The 25,372-nt window shown below is 32.7% G+C and overlaps 1 protein-coding gene across 2 annotated transcripts; it reads right to left on the bottom strand.

Annotated features, from left to right (window-relative positions):
• Positions 1-993: 993 nt before the first annotated feature.
• On the bottom strand, positions 994-22,859 carry LOC139488822 (uncharacterized). Of its 2 annotated transcripts, XM_071274758.1 has the most exons (16): positions 22,802-22,859; positions 21,027-21,095; positions 18,069-18,305; positions 16,715-17,745; positions 14,796-14,895; positions 14,015-14,065; positions 13,009-13,200; positions 10,808-10,978; positions 9,587-9,757; positions 9,026-9,196; positions 5,758-5,928; positions 5,347-5,517; positions 4,422-4,592; positions 2,805-3,001; positions 2,223-2,388; positions 994-1,321 (listed from the first exon to the last, which is right to left on the bottom strand). In XM_071274758.1, exons 1-16 carry the CDS (start codon positions 22,818-22,820, stop codon positions 1,242-1,244), a joined length of 3,168 nt encoding a protein of 1,055 aa, XP_071130859.1. In that variant the 5' UTR covers positions 22,821-22,859; the 3' UTR covers positions 994-1,241. The 2 variants fall into 2 exon arrangements, with proteins under 2 accessions (XP_071130859.1, XP_071130861.1); XM_071274760.1 differs by lacking the exons at positions 9,026-9,196; positions 9,587-9,757 and having other exon boundaries at positions 1,140-1,321.
• Between the last annotated feature and the right edge of the window lie 2,513 nt (positions 22,860-25,372).

Genomic DNA, 25,372 nt, shown 5'->3' with positions numbered 1-25,372 from the left:
ATGCATTAGATCTACAATTTGAGAAGCTACAATAATCAGACAGATGATATTATCGAAACCATAAGGTTGTCTAATGACTAGCGAAAAAGGGTCAGAAGTTCTTTAACAGGAGTTGCTACCTAAGATGATATACCATTACAAAATCAAAATACAAAAAATCTTGTTTTAGAGGCGGATTTAGGGGGAACAGGCCCCACCCCCCTTTTCTGGGAAAAAGTTGCTTATATAGGAAATCACTGAAGCATGACCGAAGCGGGTCCCCTCTTAAGCAGTCAGTGGGCCCCAATATCTGGATCCGCCATTGCGTTTATCTAAATGATATATTTCTACGGTTTCTTTGTAGTCCAAATATAATGTAAGTGTACAACATTTTAAAATCAATGCAACAACTTAACTAACAGAGTTGTTGTAATAACTGACAAACTTGTGATTGCTTGATTCTGCAAGGAAACCAATCTCGAAAAAAGAACGTTAAAATGTACAAATAATATTCAATAAAACTTAAATAGCCTAATGAACAGTAAAGCCGTTTTCATGGCTGATCATCTCTTATTAGTCTTTTATCCTATTTCTTTAAACCGTTACGTTTGTGTTTTAGAAATGACAATAAGATCAACTCAATATATCCTTCTTCAGTTTATGTTTATAGTATCGTGAAATTGTGCAAAATCGATTCGTTTTGTTTAAATTGAAAATATCTGTCAAAAGTTCATTTGGTATTTGACATTTATCAATGATTGAAGTTTTCACTTCATGTTTTATTATAGTACGAATCGCTTCTTGATACAATACATATACATTAGGGTCTGTATTTTGGTTTGGAGAGTTTAGAAGAATGGACAACATACCCCCCCCCCCCCCCCCCCCCCCCGTCCCCAAAAAAATAATGATGAACAGATTAAGTATAAATAGACAAAACAATTAAAGATTACATTCCCCATAAATCAATATGATTATTATCCGTTAACCATACACTAAATCAATTCAAACAAATTCACTGTAGACTTTGTTTATTCAGAATATACAAAGACACTATGAAAATAAATTGCCAACCACACTTATAAACGCTTAAAAACGAATAATGATAAAACGAATATAACAACATGAACAGCAGGAATCAAATAACAAACGAAATGATGTTTTTGTTATGGAATTATGATGGAATTGATAACGTTTATATACAACAATGATGGCTTGCATTTGCGCTGTGTATGACTGGTCAGTTGACCAACTGTCTATATTTAAATCTTCAACACACACCATGCCGTAACAATTGAAACAACAGTTAGCAGCAGAGTCGTCAACGGGAAAGATGCGGTCACTGAAATAAAAGTTAAAATAAATAATTATATTGCTAGATCTATATTAAATCCGCATATTTGTCCTTTCAATATTTAACTTTTTGGAAGACTATATTTTCTAATGAACAAAGGATACATTTTCTTGTACATGTACAATATTATTTATACTGGGATGTTTTGATTAGCAACTTGTTCTATATTCTAACTTATTTTTGGTGTTATACACAATTCAACTATTGAATACCATGAAGTTTTTTTTCCGAAATGTTCTACGAGAACTATTTACTGTTGGTTTGTTGGTTTATTTTTTTGTTCTTGAAACAACACTTTGACAACTTATTTTTGTCAAAACATGGTCACAGTTGAGACTGTCAAAAACTTACTGATGCCAAAAACGTTGACACTATTTTTTTCCAGTGATTGAAAATGTTAAGTTCATCGTTGTTCACCTCTTATTCAAATTGAAGTCTCTTAACTAAAACAATTGAGTTTTTCAAATTGGGGCCTTTCAAAATGCTATTTAATTGATTACAATTAAAAACGGAATACAGTGTGTTAGAACCAGAGCTCATCGTAGAATAACCTTACTGATTGGCACTTTGACGGTGTCTCACTTCTACTGTGGCAAGAGCTTGAACACTAAAGTACAACTAATAATCACATAAATGAGGACAGTGAACAAAATGTGACATGCGTATTTCTTTTAGAACTCAAACACTCAATTGAAGAAAAAAATAAAAAAAACGTATTTGTAGAGCATACAAATTGTCGGAAGACTGTATAAGATTTAAGTGAGTGAAAATAAAATAACAAAACATTTAATTCCTCTTCTAATCAGTTCGTGGAAGTTGAAAGCTGTAGCACCATTCATTGTAAATGATATGTAACAACACTTCGATAATAGTATCATACTACACTTACTATGTGCAGAACTTGGACACGTTGCCAACACATTAGCATCACAGGTAGCATATGTTGTAGTCTCATCACTTCCATCGTCACAATCTTTTTCACAATCACAAACAAACGCTTCATCAATACACGATACACTACCTCCAGAGCAGGTAAACCAACCACTTGGACATAGCTGAATATAGGCAAAAGGGATATTACACATTGTGGTTTTTTTTATTTGTTATGTCGAGTCGATTATATCATGGATATACTATTCTTAAATAAAAAAAATCATTGCTGAGACACTTTATCTATCGTCAACGTGTGTCTTAATCAGACAATAAAATATTATTTTTGTGTCTAAATCAACTAATATTTTTATTTCATATAAACTTTATTGTAATATTAGAGAATGTATAGAAGGTAATTGATGCAATTTAATAAGTTTCATGCATATATAAACAGTTAATTTAGAATTAAATAATAAGGGTTGTTTTCACATTGTGCGCATAAAATGTATATGCTATATTTTTGACGCCGTGTTGTGCTTTTCAGTCTATTTTCTGACCCAATGTTTAATTGACACTGCTTTTTAATATTTCTGATTACCTGAACGTATTGTCCAGAAGACGCAACTGGACACGCATTAGTATTACAATCACCAAATTCACTTGAATCACCACTGCAAGCTAATCCACCATTCTGTGGCCGAGGGTCAGAGCAGGTCCTTGCTCTCGAGTATTTACCACCACCACAGGTTGTTGAGCAGCCTCCCCAGGATCCCCAAGTTGACCAAGCTCCATCAACTACGAGAAAAGATGTAGAATTTATTCAAATGTAAAAAGTGTTGCAACATCACAGTAGCGTCTACTTATAGAGTACTAGTATATATTTCCTAGTTGATATAATATTCCAGGGCTTGCGTTTCCTATGATGATTTTCTTTTTTTAGATGAACATCTGACAAGGAAGCTATTAAACAAAGTTTTAAAAATTTACAGAGGTAATGAGTACAATCTGCACGTGACAGGTATGTTCATGTCAACATCTTAGTGCACTAGTTTTCCTGTCTAGTATTTGTGGTTCTCTCCAGGCACTCCGGCATTATCCATCAATAAATTCTGGCCGTCACAAAAAGTCAATAGTGCTAAAATTTGCGGTTTAATACTGAAAAAACTCACTTGACCCTTGCCAAACAACCAATCTAACCCATGCGGGACAAGGAAGAATCTCTATATTCTTATTTCAAAAAACGTAGTTTTATACTTCAGTGTATTTGCGAATGAATGTTTTATTTGACTTTTTTGTGACAGTGCAAAAAGCAGCTTCGTTTATTATGTTGGACTTTAATTTAAAATTCTCAATTTTTATATTTAAGACTTTAATTCTCTGTGTTTTATAATTCATTTTATTTTATAATTTCGTTTCTATTTACTTTACATATCCAGGACTTAAAATCAACATGCTTTGATATGCAATTTAATTCTAAGTTTGGACATTGAGTGCCATGTTTCAATCTGTTAGCTAATTAGTGACATTTTACCTTATTCATAATGTATGTTCTTAATTGTCTTAATCAGATAATCATTTAATATTTATTCTTCAAGTTCTAAAAATAGTTTAATCTTTGTCAGTGAACAATATTACTCAAATTAATTGTTATTTGTTATGTCTATACTTGTCATTTCAATTGTGTATAAATACTTGTTTATAATTTTTATAAGCAAGATTTGGACTCAGGACTTTACACTGAACACAGTCCATCTGTAATAAAAGTATTAGTATTCCATGCTGAATTATTGGTTTATTCATCGCTAGTTCCAGAGTCTCAAAAGTTAGGTTTCACCAGAGTTTTAGAGTTCAAAGTTCTCATTGCTATTCACAGCAATCGTTCGTTGTGTGATCAGGTGCATCACACAGTTTCAGTAACAAGAGGCCATTCAGTCAGGCTCTTGTTACACGCCCTACAAGTCACCCAGTTCCCCGGTGACACTTTAACAAACTATACACATATATTTCAACAAATCATATTATACATTTGCAACTTAAACTTTCCAAGGATAAGCATAGAACTGAAATAATTACAGGATTTCATTTAAAGTTAACGTGATTTGACGTTAGCGTAAAGTGCTTTTCAATTTTCTTCTCTTACTCTGCAAGTTAGATGCGTATAAATGTAATAAGAAGAAAGTATAACTTTAAACTTTACCTTGAAAGAATAACTTACTTATGCATAATTGTGAATTACAGCCCTGTGTTTCTGACGTGACACCAACACAGTCAGCACCACCATACTGGGGAGCTGGATTTGTGCAAGACCTAGTCCTGTCTTGACTTCCACCACCACATGATACGGTACAAGTTCCCCAACCACTCCAACTGGTCCATACACCGTCAACTGAAAAATAGCCCTTGTTATTTCGCAGATAAACCCATTTTCTTCACTTTAATCAACAAATTTTCGAGTTTTACGAAAAAATAAAAAATAGAGTTCACTGCATTGGGATTCTGATGTATTGTCAAAAACTGATTTAAAATTAATCGATGTGTTGTTGTCAGATTTGATGAAAGAATAACTTTAAAGGATGTCAAAAATGAAACTGTTACTGAGGTTTGAGAATCAGAACAAGTATATTAATCTAATATCAGAAAAAGCATCAATCTCATCTCAAGAATGTTTACAAGTCATTTGTTTTAATTGATTTTCATTAAAATTTATACCTGCATGCATGCGATTTGGCCAATGACACACTCGCAAATAATAATACTAATTGATGAAAACACACAATTTAAAAACAAATATACAACAATTCAAACCATTTCGAAAAAGTTTTAACATTACTGATCATAGTTTGTGTATAAAGATACATTTGTTATTTCAATAAGATTTTCTCAATGCGTATCACAATGGATCCTAAAGAGATCCGTTGTTGCATTTTACCCTCACTAAAATTGGTTTTACACAACCACATATAAACACATATTTATACGTCTTAATATGTGACGTTTTCTATACATGCATGAATATGTAGATATATGTGATATAAAATAACCATCAATGAGGCAGCAATCAAACTGTTCACAATTTAAACATCGGAAAGGCCATCATAACATCTTAAAATTAAATGACAACAAAATGAGTTTCGAATTACTTGGACAATGATGTGTGTTGCAGGACTGTTGACTAGATGCAGCTCCTGAACATTGTAATCCACCATATTGTGGTGCAGGATTGGTACAGGATCTGGTTCGGTCCTGAGTGCCGCCACCACATGTAACAGTACAAGTGTCCCAGCTGGACCATGATGTGTATCCACCATTAACTATGCGAAAAGAAAATATCATCCTTAAACAAAATAATCATTTAAAAGTGCAAAGGCATTGATCTGAAATCTACAATAACGGGCAAAGGAATTCTCGCTTTATCATTCAAAATCATTTATGTTTATTTGATTATATATTTATTATATCATGTGATAGACGCTGCTCATGAAATTACTTTTTCTTTAAAAAATGTTTGATTTACTTCTTGATTCATTCCTACAAAAATTGTTTAAACATACTTGGGCAATTGTGAGTGTTACAGCTTTGTGAGTCTGAGGCTGATCCAGAACACGATAGACCATTATATTGTGGTGCAGGATTTGTACAACTTCTGGTTCTTCCTTGGGTTCCACCACCACACGTTACACTACACGTAGCCCATGATGTCCAGGAGGTATATCCACCATTTACTGAAATCATTTCACACAAAAATATTAAAAAGTTATTTCGACACGTTAATGATTCATGTTTTCATTAAACCTGTTTAATCAAATACATAATATGACTAAATTTGTAGACCACTCCCGAAAATTCAGTAGATTGTATGAACATTTTGCTAATATCTGATATGGGTAAAAATGCGCAATTCATTTTAGGTAGGCGGTAATGTTAGCCTTTTCCTCAAATTCTCTGCCCATATCGTAAACTTAGATGTGTATGAAGATTTGTTTTGAAGCTGAGACATTTTCACATACGTGGTTAAATATAGGGGATACAAAGTGAGATTCATTTTTCCGTCATTTTGTTTTCTCTTATTTTTTGGTGTAAATTCACATTGCGGTAAGACGTGTCACGGTACTTGTCTATCCCAAATTCACGTATTTGGTTTTGATGTTATATTTGTTATTCTCGGGGGATTTTTTCTGATGCTTGGTCCGTTTCTGTGTGTGTTACATTGTAGTGTTGTGTCGTTGTTCTCCTCTTATATTTAATACGTTTTCCTCAGTTTTAGTTTGTTACCCCGATTTTGTTTTTTGTCCATTGATTTATGAGTTTGAACAGCGGTATACTACTGTTACCTTTATTTAGCCGACCCAGAAAAGCCTTTGGGGATGCGGATCCTCGAGGTCAAAAATCTTTTTCACAAAATAACTTCTTGAAAAGTAAGTTATTAGTATACACTTGATAACTCTGTTGTTTTTATACGTTTATTCTAGGCAGTAGCTATTCTTTCGGCTAGCCGGACAAATAGTCTAAATAAAGGCAACAGTAGTATACCGCTGTTCAAAACTCATAAATCTATGGACAAAAAACAAAATCGGGGTAACAAACTAAAACTGAGGGAAACGCATTAAATATTAGAGGAGAACAACGACACAACATTAAAATGTAACACACACATCCCAGGCATAGATTACCTTAGCCGTATTTGGCACAACCTTTTGGAATTTTGGATCCTCAATGCTCTTCAACTTTGTACTTGTTTGGCTTTATAAATATTTTGATATGAGCGTCACTGATGAGTCTTATGTAGACGAAACGCGCGTCTGGCGTACTAAATTATAATCCTGGTACCTTTGATAACTATACAGCAACGGACTAAGCATTAGACAAAATCCGATAAGAATAACCAATATAACATCAAAACCAAATACATGAATTTGGGATAGAAAAGTACCGTGACACGTCTTATAGTAATGTGAATTCACAGTCAAGCCGGAGAAATAGCATTTTTACGGTTTTTCGCTATTTGTCCAGCCAAAAATATAATGATGAAGTTATAACCTCGTGTTTTGAAGGAGATAGATCAAGCATGGGTAGTTTTAACATAGTTTGTCTATCATCGTTTTATGAAAAAGAACTCATTCTAATAAAAAAAAAACTAAACTTAACATTTGATTCAGATTTTTTTTAAAGGAATTTGGGGAGGTGGTTTAGGGGGGGGACAAACATTATTCTCTCTTTTGTTGTTCTGCCTATGAATTTCTTGTAAGGTAAATAGTCGGGCAAATGATTATTGGCTTCATTGGACATCTATGATTCTAAAAGATCCTAAATATATTATTGTTGTGAAGTTTGGTTAAAGTAAGGTCCTCAAATGATTATGCACGATTCTTCATTTAAATTGTCCTGCGATTTTTAATTTATAGGAAATCAGAGAAAAGGGTAGGCACGTGTAACCTGTCCCCAAAAGTAGTATTGAGTTTTCGCTAGATTTTTCTTAGAAAAAAAATGTATATATGATACAACAGAAAGAAGGGGGAATACCCAAACCCTGGTGTCATATTCCCAGTCCAGGCATGTCAGTGCATGTTGATAGATCTTCGTTGTAGTATAACTTTAAAAATAATGCATCCAAGCAAGTTTAATATAGTATTTTTTCCGAATTCGTTTTGCTTCCATAAGGTAAATTGGGGATCATGAAATCATCAATTTCACCAGAGACATATAATACCATTGTTTTATATGTCTCTGATTTCACTTTGATTTCACGCTTATTCCTAATAGTTAACATGTATACGCTATTGTTCTTCAATCACTCCTATAGAAATTCGTTAAAAGCAATACACATTCTCTCTTGCTTTCGTAATGACATCTTTAAATATAAATCACGCTCTCCGATCCATTGCATACGCGCGCTTGTTATCCGACACCTCATCCGGAACACTTTCCGCGTCACATGACAATTTGATTGATATTAAAGATTTACGCATGCGCAGACGGATGGCCGGACGAATAGAGATTTTTAACTATTCGTCCGGCTAGCCGGACGAATAGACACTCCGTTTATTCTATGGTTCTCTTCTCTACAAATCAGCACAAATGGTAAAGTTCAACCATTTGTTAAAAATGGCACGTGCAATATTTATGATGTTTTGTCAACGCACTACTTTTGAGTTAAATTTTGGATATTGACCCATATGAGAAGTTAGAACGAATAAAAAAAAATTGAAAAAAACACAGGAGTATTTCATTTTACAATTCCAAAATATAGCATCAATCGTTATGTTAAAAAATTGAATAAAAAGGGGAATGTCACTACAGTTGTATTCAAGCTACATGTTGTATAATACAATAGTTGACGGGATTGTTAAGGGTAAAACAAATTGCTAAAGGAAACATGGAGAATAACTCAAATATTGTGGTATAGTTTAATAAAAATCTTTAGTTCAATACTTTCCTCAAATAAAATGTAAAATGAGAGTATATTTTGTGTTGCTCATAAGTAAATTGAACAGCAAATTGTATCTGACAAAATACCTAATGTTCTGAAAACCCCATCATACAGTCTATTTTTAAACAAATTAAGAAGGTTTTATGGATTAAAAAAGACGATTATACTAAGGAGTTTAATAGAGAGTTATAAGCGGATTCAATCACTACATTGATTAGAGTTAGATTTTATATTTTCAAAAGCCTTGCGTTTTGAACATGAAAATTTTAGAAGAGAAATATGGTCAAATATGAGATCCGAAATCAAACGAACCACACGTAGAATACAAAACACACAAACTTGATTCGATGTTGTGCGTCTGATGGGTAACTACAAAATTGATTAATCCATACTTGGACAGTTAAGAGTGTTGCAGCTTTGTGTGTCTGATGATGCTCCAGAACATGATAGACCATTGTATTGTGGAGCAGGATTTGTACAACTTCTGGTTCTTCCTTGAGTTCCTCCTGCACATGTTACACTACACGTACCCCATGATGTCCACGATGTATACCCACCATTAACTGATAAAATAATAACACAATTATCACATTAAAGTATAATATATCATTTAAACCTTTAAACTTTTTAACCAGTAATTGAACGATGTTTATAAGAAAAAATAACACATGTTGTGTTATAATAAACATTTTAGCTTTGACATTTTTCAATGTAAAAAGAAAATGGTTTTGTTTTTCTTATCAGAATTGATTCAACTTATGTTAACATTTCAAAATAAAATCAAAAATGAAATAAAAATAGTGGAATATGTCTTTTTTTTTTAAAGATTATTCCCTATGACTACTTTTAATGTACAATAAAGAAATCATCGTATCCCTTAATATTGTAATGAGTAAAAATTCACTTGGTTATGGATTGTACAAAGATTTTCTAGTAGATTAGTTTCAACATACTTGGACAATTATGAGTGTTGCAGCTTTGTGAGTCTGATGCTGATCCTGAACATGTTGCACCACCATGTTGAGGAGAAGGATTCGAACAACTTCTAGTTCTACCCTGAGTTCCGCCGCCGCATGTATTACTGCACGTGCCCCATGATGTCCATGAAGTATATCCTCCATTAACTGATAGCAAAATATTACCAATATATATTTTTTCGGTAAGATAACTCCAAGGACCACACGATAAGTAAAAGCTGACTGTTAACGTTAGATTTGCGCACTTTTAATTTGGGAAATAGGTACGTTTATTTTGAACGAATTGTAATAACATGAATAAGAAAAATGATTTGATAAAAGTTTTTATTTCAAATACACACATAAGCACAAAGGCATATAAACTCAAAAGCATCTAAGTAACAAAGGCATAAACAATAGTATGCATGTAAAAACAGGATTATAGATTTAATGTCGATTCCACGCTCTCGTTTGGTTCTTTTGCAATACTGCATATTTTGTATCAAGTACTTTCAGAATATATGGGAATAAGATTAAATGATAAAGCAAATATGTATATAGTAGCTCAAAGGGTTAGTTTTGAAGAGCAAAGGGTTATGTATATATATTGGGGTTGGGGTTGAAACATTTATGAATTTATTTTTATAAAATTACATTTTTTTTTTAATTGGGTTCGTACTGCTTAAAATTAGTTTTTGATGTATTGTCTTGTGAACTGTTATTTTGTCTTCATTCTTTCGTGACCTTAGATTGTCCACTTTGTATCTTAGATTTCGTCTCATGCTTCTTTTATTTTCAGCTAGGCACATTTGATTAAAATTGTCATTACAATATAATAATAGAATGCTTTTACATACTAAGATGTTATATGAGTGCCAACGGGAAAACTCTTCATCCAATTCATAATTTGTAATTTGTAAAAGAAAACTATTACAGGTCAAACTATGGTCTTCTACATGGGCCTTGGCTCACGCTGAACAACAAGCTATAAAGGGCCCCAAAATGACTAGTGCAAAACAATAAAAACAGGAAAACCAATAGTCTAGTCTATAAAAGAACGAGAAACACTTATGAACCACATCAACAAATAACAATCACCGAGCATCCGGAAATAAGATTTTTGTACTAGCTATACATGATACAATAGTTTATTTGCCAATAAAGCAAATAAAATATTTACAGATATAATACCAGTAATAGGTTAATCATTATACTTACTTGGACAAGCGCTCAGTGTGCAGGCTTGACTCGCCGTTGTACCACCGCTACAATCAGCACCACCGTGAGCTGCAGATGGGTTGTTACAGGCCCTTGACTTTGTCTGTGTTCCACTTGCACATGTCACAGAACAAGATCCCCATGATCCCCAGTTGTTCCATCCTCCATTTACTGACAACATAATATAGATTTTAAAAACAATGGTACATACTCTATGTACTAGTATTGTATAACTATCAAACCGTGGTAAAAAAAAATTCCACAATCACTGATTACTTTGATATTTTAACATAATTAAGAAACTGATTGCCATATAAAGGGACACCCACATCAGCTGTACTATAGCTTTGATATTAAAGTCATATGAAACGAGTGAATGGTGGAAAATAATGTTAATCCAATTCTTGAACCAATGCATGTATTTATCATAATATTATTCTTCTGTGCACGACTTTATCATTTTCAAGCATTGTTTTGTTTCACGCGATCCTTTTTAATGTTAAAATATGGCTGCTAATTAATTGTCGTGTTTTGAAGTCGAGGTTGACCGATTGTCACCTAAAAACCAACAAAGATGCATGGAAATTGAGGAAAGCAAGTATATAACATGTAAAATAACATATAATTTTTTCGACGACGTAGTAATGCGTATTGAGATCACTTGAATTTTACGAGAAAGGTCACGCTGAGGTCATTGCATACGGAAAACATGGCGGTGAATTATTGTCTGGGATGCCAATAATTCAAATAAACAAAATTTCTTTTGAATTCAGACAAATTAAAGAATGTTCTTAAGAAAGCAGTATATGTACATAAGTTTTATAATAAAACTAGCCGTGTATGTAACAATGTTTTAGATTTTGACGAGAGAAATGTATGTATTTCTGACAAATTATTACACCAGGGTTTTCGATATCACAGACTAGTCAAAACATTTACTAAATTTTATCATCTGTATAAGGACATCATTCGTAAATATAGCTCAACATGCAGACTTCTTGTACGTTCAGGTATTTCACATCCAATTTTTTATGGAAATATTCTTTATAAAGCACAAAAATGTCAGTATTCACCTCAGAAACTAACAAAACCTTTAAATAGACTTATTAAGAAGGGATATAGTTACGATACTGTTGTCAGGTCATTAAAGATTGCATATTTTGCCGTAAATATCGATTCACTTATAGGGTCTTTGCATCGGCACTAAACACATTTATTCAAAAACCAGTTGTTGGTATGACGTAGGTTATGTTCTTCTCATATATGTTATGATGGTATGATACTAAACCCCTCACGGGAAGGATTGTGTCTGATATTCATATGATGAAATCATAATCTTTCAATCAGTTAAATTAAAGTCTGGAGCTTGCATGTCAGTTAACTGCTAGTAGTCTGTTGTTATTTATGTATTATTGTCATTTTGTTTTTTTTGGGGTTTTTTTTTGTTACATCTTCTGACATCAGACTCGGACTTCTCTTGAACTGAATTTTAAATGTGTGTATTGTTATGCGTGTACTTTTCTACACTGGCGAGAGGTATAGGGGGGGGGGGGGGTTGAGATCTCATAAACATGTTTAACCCTGCCGCATTTTTGCGCCTGTCCCAAGCCAGGAGCCTCTGGTCTTTGTTAGTCTTGTATTATTTTAATTTTAGTTTCTTTTGTACAATTTGGAAATTAGTATGGCGTTCATTATCACTGATTAGTATATATTTGTTTAGGGGCCAGCTGAATGACGCCTCCGGGTGCGGGAATTTCTCGCTACATTGAAGACCTGTTGGTGACCTTCTGCTGTTGTTTTTTCTATGGTCGGGTTGTTGTCTCTTTGACACATACCCATTTCCATTCTCAATTGTATTTAGTCATAAAAATAACATATGCATCAATTTTTTGTTATTAGAAGTTTCACATGACTTTAATGATTGTTCGGTACTATGAAAAACTGCAGTATAGTATACAAATTGTTTAATACCAACGCATATAAAACTTGTCTTCATTGATCAACCAGTTCACGTTCAGACAGTTACAACTTAAACTCCGTTGTGTCTGATATGATTTAGTTTTTGTGAACCGATGCAGAAGTTTGTATTATTAACTAACATACTTGTATCTCAGATGAACATTAAAAAGTATTCACAGTGAAAACCAGTGATATATTTTTATGGAAACATGTATTTAGGATGACTATTAATGATAACTTACTTGGACAGTAGGTTGAGCTGGTACAAGAAGCACTCTGACTACTATCACCAGTGCATTGAGTTCCATCATATTTTGGAGTTGGATCTGAACATGTTCTTACTCTGGTTTTCGTTCCAGATGCAGACGAACCAGACGCAGTACACGAGATTGAGCAGGTGCCATATGAAGCCCAGGTTGCCCAGTTTCCATTAACTAAAATACAAGATTAGCAGCTCATAATCTAAATATTTGATATCCTCTTCAAATCTATATCAAAATCTTTGCGGAATTTATGCTAAAACAACCAATTATAGACTACCTTTGTTATAAGTTGTATGGAAACATTAAGGATTTGTGACCCTTCAAGATTTATTATCAGTATAACAAAGACTGTTTGAAAAATTCCAGGATTTATAATTTTTAATCAAACACAATCATTTCCTTTTTACTCGACTTGAACTGTAATTTGCGAATTTCTTTTCGGCAGTACTTCCTTTTATTGGACGACTATTGTAAGACATGATTATAGACATAAAAACGACAAGACATGCGGGGATACTAGAAGAGCATACATATATAAGAAGATCCGATATTATTAGCTCTACGATTAATACTTTCCAATAATATGTGTCACAAATAATTAACCTTTGTTCAAAATGAAAATATCATGATCAAGACATACTGATTTTTTATTGATTCTTGTCCGAAATTGTAACATAGTTGTTACTTTTTTTTTTAAATGTGATGCACAACTTTATATCATTGACCTCAATGTTACCCCCTTCATGTTGTCAACATAGTGAAGGGTGTTTGAATTCATTATCATTGCCCCTTTGATTTCAGTTTTAAACAAATTTGAAAAGAAGCAGTAAAATTTGAAATAAAATATACCATGATGGTATTAGTGTTTACTACTGTAAGATAAAACAAAGGACTAGCTGATAATTTTTTGTTTAATATGAATGTGGTGGAATATCTTACTTAATGATGGTGAAATATCTTACTTTGTGATGGTGAAATATCTTACTTGGTGATGGTGTTGCACAATCTTCTTCAGCTACTCCATCCCCATCATCATCTGGAAAGAAAGTTTACAATCGGTAAGTGCTGTTTTATGCATTCTATAATTGAAAGAAAGTTTACAATCGGTAAGTGCAGTCTGATGCATTATATAATTGAAAGAAATTTTACAATCGTTCAGTGCAATCTTATGCATTCGATAATTGAAAGAAATTTTACAATCTGTAAGTGCAGTCTTATGCATTTTTGATTGAAATAAATTTGACAGTCTGTAAGTGCAGTCTTATGCATTTTATAATTGAAAGGAAATCGACATCATATTCAGTTTTACAATTGAATATCTCGTCTAAATATGGACTAATGCAATATATACTTTCTATATCCGAAGTTTTTTTAACAAGAACAAAGTTACATGAACAAATGGTAAATTCGTGCATTCTACCTATGATTTCATCTTTATGCCAGAATAGTACCATATTTAGGCAGAGTAAATACAGAAAACGATCAGATTATATATTAAAAAAGCGAGGAAAAAAATCAACTTGCAAGTTAACTATTCATTTCTAGTGTTAAGGTTTCTCTACCCTTCAAGCATTAATGGATTGTTTTAACATAATAATTCAAAATAGAGGACGAATACGGAGCAATGTCTGAACATAGATAGGAACACAATAAAATAAGACAGTCTCTTTTGGAAATTGTTGCATACTGAGATTGAAATAAACGTGAGGCTACTATTCAAGATGTTTTACCTTGGAAATTTCCAACACTGATAAAGATATATTTACCTTGACCTTGATTCTCAGTTGTACACAACTCTTCATCAATCAATCCGTCACAATCGTTATCTATACCATCCCCAACAACTGTTGCACTTGGTACACAAATCTATGAAAGTATTTAATATTCATATACATCATCTGTTTTTTGGTTAGTGTTTTAATCGGGAACATAAGGTTATGTATGTAAAAAAAAACCTAGTACAAGGATATATATAGTACGTATTTCAAATACTGATCTTATAATTTAAACATGTCTCATAATGCCACTTCAGTGTACGGTTGAAACTTTCTATCTTTTTTTTTGTTTTTTTGGCTTCTTTTTTTTTGGATTGATAAAAGTCAAAAATGATAATTCTCTTAGCATAACAGATCAGTTTAGCAAACAATTTTAACATCTAGAATTGATCCGACTATTGAGTCACAATTATCATAATTTATATCTTGAAGTTGTTAAAAACATTCCGAGTCGGGCCGTTCTAGTTTTAAATGGCTGAAAGGTCCCAAATTACGCCCGAAAAGGACCGTCAGACATCAAAGTCGGACAATTCATAAATGGACAATGTTTTATTAAATACAGTGGATTATTATGGATATTCTTCAGACCACAATGGATAAAAAATTGGTCACCGTATTTTATTAATCTAGGAAGAAGGGAATTCATCATAATGTGAGGAAATTGTGGAAAAAAATCATAAACACCATCAAAACGTGCGAGCTGCAGGAAATTCAAATTGCTTCTTATACCAAAAAGAAAATAGGACATTATGCTTGGCAGTCAGTGTACACTCTTGTAAACTGAGTTAAAATTTATAAGTGTGAACTTCAAACTGTGTCAATTTCTACACAAATAGAAAATTTTAACAATACAAATCAATCAAGAATAAAGAAATGGATTTAAAAAAAAACCTTAAGATTGTTTAGATCGAAAACGGACACTTTCCATTCAGAAAAGCCGGGAATACTGTCTTCATTTCAACTATCAGTAAATAAATTCTAACGGACCAAATTGAAAGTGTAAGAACAAAATTGGAGGACGAAAGTTTTAACCATACATTTAAATTCATGGAATAACCAGAAGAACAATAATCTGTACGTGAAACAATCAAAATCAAGACGCTAGAATGATCACACAGGAAAACACTATCAAAGAAAATGAGAAAGCATTCGACAAAAAAGCATACAAAATCACTTAGGTAATTGCAAAAACAAGACAATTGGAACTTACGAATATAAGCATTGATATATCAAATAAGACAATGATAATTAAACTTGATTTTAAGGACATTTGCAAGAACTACAAAGTATGAACTCGAATAACTCAGAAATAACAATCACAAAAGTTCGGGCAATAACAAACACAACAATAACTATTCACATCGTGAATGACAATGTCATGCATTTAAATTTAAATCACGTGATTCTGGACAAATGGCGCAATTATGATCGGACAAAACGCATGCCATTTTTCATCTTTCGGACTTTAATAATTCTATCTTTTAGTTTTATATTCCCATATATTTATCGTTTGGTTTAAAATGTATGTTTTTTAATCCAATAAGAGACTTTGTATTTACGTGTCAAAGAGAGTTTTTGTCATATAAAAACGTAATAATGGTTAATGAATTAATCCAAGAGTTACATGTATTTCTTTATCATCATGTTTGTGTACTTTGGTAAAGGTATTCTAACCGTAAACACCGAACTCAATATTGTAACATAGTTTATATTCTTGTTGAGTCATCAATTTGTTAACCTGTATACAGACTCGAATCTTCATCTGATAGCCAGCAAGCAGTCTGGTTATACAATTCTAATAAGATTAGATTATATCCTTTATCGTGATAACACTTACGTCACATTGAATATGATCTTACTAAGAAAAATTATTCATTCGAGCGTGATATACAGATTAATAGTTTACTTACTTCGTTGATTGGTGCCATCCTCATACCAGTTGGAAAGCCGTAGGTTTCATACTTGGCCTGGCCATAAAGGTAGCCACCAAAAATAGAAATAGGTGAACTATGTCTTACAACATGAGAACCTTCTGGAATGGCGATGTAGCCGGCTACATAATCTGTTCCTGCTATACTGTGATATGAAGTTGAGCCGGGAAATGCAACACCATTGTGCAGTAAACCAGCTTTTTCACTCTCTTTGACGATAAACATAAATTTGCTGCTGTATGACCCGTATGAATATTTGGGTGTGCTGAAGGTGTAATCTGCTCCATACTGTTCCATTGGAGGTATCAACATCAACATTGGGTCAGATTCTTCGTTGCTCGATTGTTCACTCAAGCAGAATTGATATACAGTGATTGGTTTATTTGCAACGACCTTGGTGTATACTCCAGATGGGATTGTCCTTTGTACAAATTTTCCACTATTTGCGATGGTAAATGTAGAACTGTAACCTCCGGAAATTTTCACTTGTGTATTATCTTCACTAGCAATGAATTTGAAATAGTCTCCAGTTGTTCTTAAAGGAATTGGACAAGTGACGAATGTTTTGCCCCATGTACCTACATGTGGTAACATTTCTACAATGTGATCAGAGGACCCTCCAGAACCAATATTTGTTCTCTGATTTCCACCTAGCACTCCAACCGGTTTATTAGACTGAATTCTACTTCCAGTCAAATCGCCGCTTGATTGTAACTGAAGAACTTCATATTTCTGCAGACTTGTTGTTAGTGTATCACCGCTGTAATACGACTGACCATTGAATGTTACTTTGTCGCTAGCAATGTGGGATGAAATCTTCACGTTAACTGTGGTACTATCTTCAACACCAATGATGTCAATCTGGCACTTATATGATGATGGGTACCACGAAACCGTGTAGTAATCGTCACCAAGTACGTCAATCGGGAGTGCCAGATAAGCATCGCAAGAATAGTATTCCTTGTTTACTCCGTAAACAATAACATCATCATCCGCTGATATTTGAATACCTAGAACAAAATTATGATTAAAGCAATGATATCATCATATGACCTCCATTTCATTCAGACAGCAAGGATACACAGTGGATATACATTTTCCAACCATTTTGCTGTGTTTAATTTGATTCTAGTTTAACCATCAGTATGAAAGGATTATAGGAAAAGAATTTTATGGTAATGAAAATGATATGGATCAATCATAATTATTTTTCATTCCATTATTATTATTATTAGTTTTATTAATAATTTATTTGAAATAATACTGGATACTATAATTCATCTTCTACATGTACATGTAGGTATTACTGAAAAGATTATTGATGTTAATATACCTTTAAAACTTTTTGTTGTTCCAAACATTCTTAAATCATTGTCCAAAGCCAGCTGTTTAACGATTCCAGAAGTGACAGTAAATTGCTCATTAATGGATTGTGCGGTATAAAGCGGTGCTGTCACGTGTACATTTACCGTTGTGGTACGAGAAGTGGTCACAAAAAGTTCTGTGTCCAAATTTTTGTTACTGTTTTCTCCAAAGGCAACAATAAACAACGTTCCTCTGTTGTCAGGAGCTGAAAGCACGACACAAATTATAAATTATCTAACAATATAGTACGTTCATGACACGCATACTTTAATACACAGATTTCACCAGTAGTTGTCACATCATACATTGTATAATCTGATATCACTACTAAATATAACTATACATTTAAAATGACAGCGGTAAAGACAATTTTGAATGGCACAATCGATTTTCTAATTTTGATATTTCAACATAAGTTTCATGATCTTTCAGCATTGACGCTACCGAATTCAAACTTTCATTCTTTATCCCTTCGTATATAATGATCTTAACCTAAACATTATAACATGATTTCCGAATGAAAAAAAAAGGTTTGTTATATCAACGTTGTATTGAAGTTTTCGGGGGGAAAGCATGAATATCTGTGGATAATTTTCTGAATTCATAACGTATACCTAGTTTCAAAGATTAATAGATTGAGATGCATCATCAGTTATGTTGCCTCATTGATAGACCAAGCAAGGATTGTTTATTGATAGAGTAGTGAGGTATTAACATAGCTGATAACGTTAAAATTTAATATAAAATTGAGAATGAAAACGGTGAATGTGTCAAAGACGCAACAACCCGACCAAAGTGCAGACAACATTCGAAGGCCGCCAATGCAGCGAGAAACTCTCGTATCCAGAGGTGCATAGATTATAGGGGTTTCTACACATTGATATCGTAAAATATCAGCTAAAAGCCTCAAACTAAAACTTTTAGGATAGTGAGCATTGCAAACTTTACGAGCATAAAGTCTTCACAAGAGCTGAGAAGGGTAATAAAGAGAGTAGGACGACAGAAGGGTGAAAAAGAGCGTAGGACGACAGAAGGGGGATAAAGAGAGTGGGACGACCGATAAGGTTAGAGATTATTATCTTCAACATAGGGTTGATATGGATAATATATGAAGGCATTTATTGTGTACTTTTTTCCTATTTAGAAGAATGTTTTTGACAGTATTTTACGGAGATTATTGTTTTCAAGTAAACACATAGAGCAGCAATAACAGTACTTTTCCTTTCTTATTTGGATTTGATCAAATACTTTTACGGAATTGTGTTAATTAAAGTCATATGAAACGAGTGATTGGTGAAAAATAATGTTTATCTAATTATTGAACTAATGCATGTATATGTTGTGTACAAGTTATCATTTTGTACAAATTATAATTTGTACAAACAAATTGTGCAAATTATAATTTGTATTTTGACTTTGTACACATTATTATTTGTACAAAAAGTGCCTGTACAAATTACAAATTGTACAATATTTGACGAAAATTCACTTATAACTTGTACAACAATTTATAATATTGATTTTCGAGGGAAAAGCATTGATACACATGTTATTTAATGACCAACCAGTACATCTTATGTATATAGTTCTTTATCATTCATTTAAGCTGGTGAGTGAATGAAAGCATCAGGAATTTCATCTTTTGACTTTCACATTTATCTCTTCTTCGACACTTTGCAATGGCCAATTACCTTTGGTCAATTGCTCTAATAACTTTCCAATGCTAAATATCCGATGTATTATTATTTACATTTTTTCTAGTCATTTACTCAATTGATGTAATTGTGTAAACATGGTTGGCATTGTTGGTCAGAGGATGAAATTTGAAACTTTTATATCTTGATAAGAAAACGAGACAATAACTTATAATAAGAACTTGTTGTTTTGGGTTAATGTCATTATACATATTCCTCAGTGTTATCGTGTCCAAAAAAGTTCTCAAAATATCTAAGGCGTTATATTGTTGAATCTTGAAATTTGGGTACCACATGTACGAAAAGCAGTGTGAATTTTCACAGGTTATTTATGTCTTATAGTTAAACTGAAGCTCTTAAAGACGCATGTTAATTTACATCATCGGTTCTTGTGCTTCAACTTTTGCAAGGTAAAGAAGTTAAACAGCTTTAAAAAAAAAACAGTTTGTCCTGGGTATAAGCTATAAGTGAATTTTCATCAAATTTTGAACAAATTGTAATTTGTACAGGCACTTGTCAAAATACAAATTATAATTTGTACAATTTTTTTGTACAAATTGTAATTTGTACAAAATGATAACTTATACACAACATATATATATAATTAACTTAGTCTTCTGTGCACGATTTTATCATTTTTTATGTAAGCATATCGTATAATCTTTTTTTTTCTCTCTGTCTGTTATGATGTGAAAATATGACAGCTCAATAATTATCGTGTTTTGAAGCCGTAGTTTACCGATTGTCACCTTATAGTCTTTCTACATGATAGCCGGTAAATAAACTCATCATAAACACAATTCTTTAAAGTCATGATAGCCGGTTGATAAACTCATCATAGACACAAGGCTTTAAAGTCATGATATCCGGAAAATAAACTCATCATAGACTCAAGGCTTTAAAGTCATGATATCCGGAAAATAAACTCATCATAGACTCAAGGCTTTAAAGTCATGATAACCGGTAAATAACTCATCATAAACACAAGGCTTTAAAGTCATGATAACTGGTAAATAAACTCATCATAGACACAAGGCTTTAAAGTTTAAAGTCATGTATGTGTGTCTATCAAAGACTATTCATTGATGCTCGAATTAAAAAAATGGAAATGTCAAAAAAAGCATTGTAAAGTAGGAAGTTGAAGAGTGCTATTGACTCTTGATATATGATGTTTTCTTATAAAAATATAATTTACAAACTAAGTTTTCAAACTACTGCTATTATTAACTAACCTCCTGATTGAGAGACATCCATCATCAGTGCTATACACACAAGAAGCAGAGTCGCTGCAGACCCAACACCTGTGAAAATTAATATAATTTAACAGTACATGTATTGAAACGGAAACTACAATACATATAATGTATTAGTTGATAAATAGACATTTTTTTTTAATTCACAAGTACACATATGTGTTCTTGCATATATAATGTTAAAATGTTTTGATTATGGTCTAAATCTTATACACAAAGTTTTATCCACAAAATTAGCTTCCGTTGGATTTAAACTGAAGTTCAAGTGAATCATGACACACTAAAAAGATGAGAAAAGAAAAACTTCGGTAATGTATAGATATGTGTAGCACATATATATATATATATATATTATCATTTCCGATTCTTAGTATATTGTTTTATAAAGTTGATCATGTCTGGTGGTTTAAATATCGTTTAAATAAAAATATGCCAGAGGGTCTCTTTAAGAAAGAATATACTCTGTAAATATTAAAACCGATTTAAAATAAATAAAGCAAGTATCTCCCAAAAATGTGTTTTCCATAATTTAATTTAACTCATGATTAAAATGAAAAATGTTACACAAATTGCATAGCCGTTTGAATATTATGTCCAACTGACAGGAACTACTCAGCTGGTATAAATGTTTTTTGGAATTTATGTTATTTCGAGTGCTCCTTTTCATTTACCGGGAACTAATAATGCCTACATGACATAAAACTGATTAGTTTATTTATTTACATTAAGATATTACAAAAGTTTATTAATTTCAGTTGTGGATATCATTATAAAAAGTTTAATGCGGGGTTCACACATTGCCGATTATTGCTCCCGTTTGAGATCAGACAGCGATACGACACGAAAATTGAAAAAGTCGGATTAGTATCCTCAATTATCTGGAATGTCCTATTATTGTCTGAACGCAGTCGTTTTAGTTCGTAACAGATTCCTACTTGTCGGGAAGGGTCCGAATAGTTCGGCAAAGCACCCCGACAGTTAGGTGCGTCCCGTAACATTCGGGGAAACTCAGCCGATTTTGTCTAGTCGGATTACAATCGTGCCTATGTCGTGACGGATTCTGCTGTATCGGATCGAATTCCTAACAATGTTCTGTGTATTCGGGACGGTGTCCTATGGAACGGGAATGATCTGGAGAAGTCCCGACAATAACAGAATACAATACGACTGAGACCAGACAAAGCCGTTTGCAATGCGATAGAGCGGACCGTGATAGGATTACGTTCCGACATTACCTGATCATCCCGATTATGCCGACAGTATTCGAACGGATAACTTCCGTCAGCGTCGGTTCACTGTCTTGTCACTATCTGATCTCTGTCGGATTACATTCGGTAGAATCGGGACGCAGTCGTGACAGACTCGGTCGAATTTTACCTGGCGAAAGATACAAATCGAATTTCCATCCACGATTCACAGGATCTTGATCAGACTTTTGACAAATTTTAATCGGGAATGGTCCTGTCAAGGACGGCAGTAAAAATCGTGAATGTGTGACCCCAGCTTAAAACAACACGTTTATTAATTTCCTGCGTCCGACCACGCGCTTTTCTGAATTCACCTTCATTATAAGTGTTCGCTAGACTATCCATTGAAATAGAATTTGTTACTATAAATAAAGGCAACAGTAGTATACCGCTGCTCAAAATTCATAAATCGATAGAGAAAAAACAAATCGAGGTTACATTTAACCAATTTGCCTTTTTTTTTCTTTTTATTTCTTTACTTTTCTCAACACTAATAGAATGAATTACCTGTACCCATAATGAGCATGGTGGCGTTACAGACGATAAATTTTTCTTGTTTGGAGAAAAAAAGAAGTTTAGCACATTTTTATACAAAGATTAACTGTAATTATGTCAGATTAAAATTTGATGCCATACTTTAATTAATCGTCTTAATGCATTGTGTTAAATTAAAAGGCCTACTTTGTTTCTCATAAAATAAATTTTAATTTCTACCCTAAAGTTTTGGCACGATTAAAAACTTCAATAATAACATTCGATATGAAATACCTTCCAAACCGGGTTAGCATTGGATTAATGACTATTCATTATATGTGAACACACGTCAGTCTAGTTGCACCACACTTATTATTGGATATTCTCCAGATTTTCATCGAAGAATGCTTCAAAATATGTGTTTTGCAAATAACGTATTGCCACTAGGGTAGACATTTCCAAGTAATGGTTACTAAGGTATTTACTTGATTTTAACAGCAAATTCAAAGTTTTATTACTAGATGATTCATATTAGTGGGTTATATCGATCTCTTAGGTTTCATAAGACTGATCTAAAGACTTATTTTTTTTTTATTGTTTTCACTTTTTTATGTTTCTATAAAACACATGTTTACATCCAACCTACAACAATATGGCTTCTTCTTGGGAACAATTGATAATACACTAAAATTGTTGTAGGTCAGATATAAAAAAAAAGTGGCGTTTATAGGGATCCTCAATGCTCTTCAACTTTGTACTTGTTTGGCTAAAAATATAACTATTTAGACCTGAGCGTCACTGATGAGTCTTATGTAGACGACACGCACGTCTGGCGTATTAAATTATAATCCTGGTACCTCTGATAACTATTACAGGGCCAAAAGTACTCATGAACTTAAATATGCATTTTTCTATTGGGATAGCCGAGCCAACGGCTATACATGGCGGTAACATTATTTGTAATGGAACATAATTTTGTTTATGATATATTGTTGAATTTATTCATTGTACACATTCAAAACACCATCTATACTATAGGTTGGAACAGTCAACATGTGTTGCAATGCATACATATACAATTCTTATAAAAAAAAATTGCAGCTTTTTATAATACTGTTATTTATAAAATGTAATAAAACAAGTTTCAAATAGACAAACATGGGATAATTTTGTTTTATCTGTGGTCTGGAAAGTTGAATACAATGCGAAAGCAACAAACCAAAACGGTACACATAAAGTCAAACATGCATCCGTTGGAACACACGCACGAAATGATGATTAAAATAGTGTGACCTACATTGTATACGAACTTCTAAAACCAGTTGTCGAAAATCAGATTAATATTAATAATCCTTTTAATCTTCTTTTAATAAACTTCATATTTATATAAATATTTTTAAACGTTTAAAACACAGCATTTGTTTGCACCTGTTCTTAGTCAGGACCTGATGTTCAGTTTTTGCTTGTAGTTTGTTGCTGTAGTTCATTATTGTTTATCGTTTCTCATTTTTTTTATATATTAGACCGTTGGTTTTCCCGTTTGAATGGTTTTACACTGTCATTTTTGGGAACTTTATAGCTTGCAGTTCGATGTGATCCAAGGATGCGTGTTAAAGACCGTGTTGTGAACTATAATTTACTTTTACAAATTGTGACTTGGATGGAGAGTTGTCTCATTGGCACTCATACCACATTTTCTTATAGCTACCAGTTTTAAATGCAGTGTGGTGGTATCAATTATGTACTCTATGTCATATATATTTTTTTTTACTGACAATGAATATTGTTATTCTACTATTACATTACTTTGGTGTCGTCATTTATAATCACTGTTAATTTTTTCTGTAGAATAATTAATTAGTTACATCAATAAATAATTCAATTCAATCAATCAATCAATCAGCTCTTTGTTTTGTCCTTTTAACCGCCGTTACTCTGTCAACGTATATGTGTCCCGCCTAACAGAAGTTCCACTGGAAACTTTGTTATAAACAATGTCATAAATAAATTCATCATAGATACCAGACGCGCTTTTCGTCTATAAAAGACTCAATCAATAGTGACGCTCGAATGCAAACAAGTTAAAAAGGTCAAACAAAGAACGAAGTTAAAGAGCATTGAGGTTCATATATAATTACTAAATGTTTTGCCACATACAGTTGAGGTAATTTATTCCTGACATTACATATGTTTCTATTAGAACAAATATTGTCGTCTGCTCTATGGTCGGGTTGTTGTCTCTTTGACACATTCCCCATTTCCATTCTCAATTCTATTCTATACCATTTATTCCATTGGGGACATATCATGTAAATTTAATATTTATTCCATTGGGAACATATTATGTAAATTTAATATTTATTCCATTGGGAACATATCAAGTAAATTTGATATTTATTCCATTGGGAACATATCATGTAAATTTGATATTTATTCAATTGGGAACATTTCATGTACATTTAATATTTATTCCATTGGAAACATATCATGTAAATTTAATATTTATTCCAGTGGAAATAATATTTTTTTTTTATTTTGAACTTATATTATGAAGGAACTTCTATTTTATGACAACTCTCACGTTTCATATCGAATTGACTTGTA

This window comes from Mytilus edulis, chromosome 9, assembly GCF_963676685.1.
Source record: "Mytilus edulis chromosome 9, xbMytEdul2.2, whole genome shotgun sequence".
Lineage (NCBI taxonomy): Eukaryota > Metazoa > Mollusca > Bivalvia > Mytilida > Mytilidae > Mytilus > Mytilus edulis.
The sequence above is the reverse complement of the archived record's forward strand: the minus strand, read 5'-3'. Positions and strand labels throughout refer to the sequence as shown.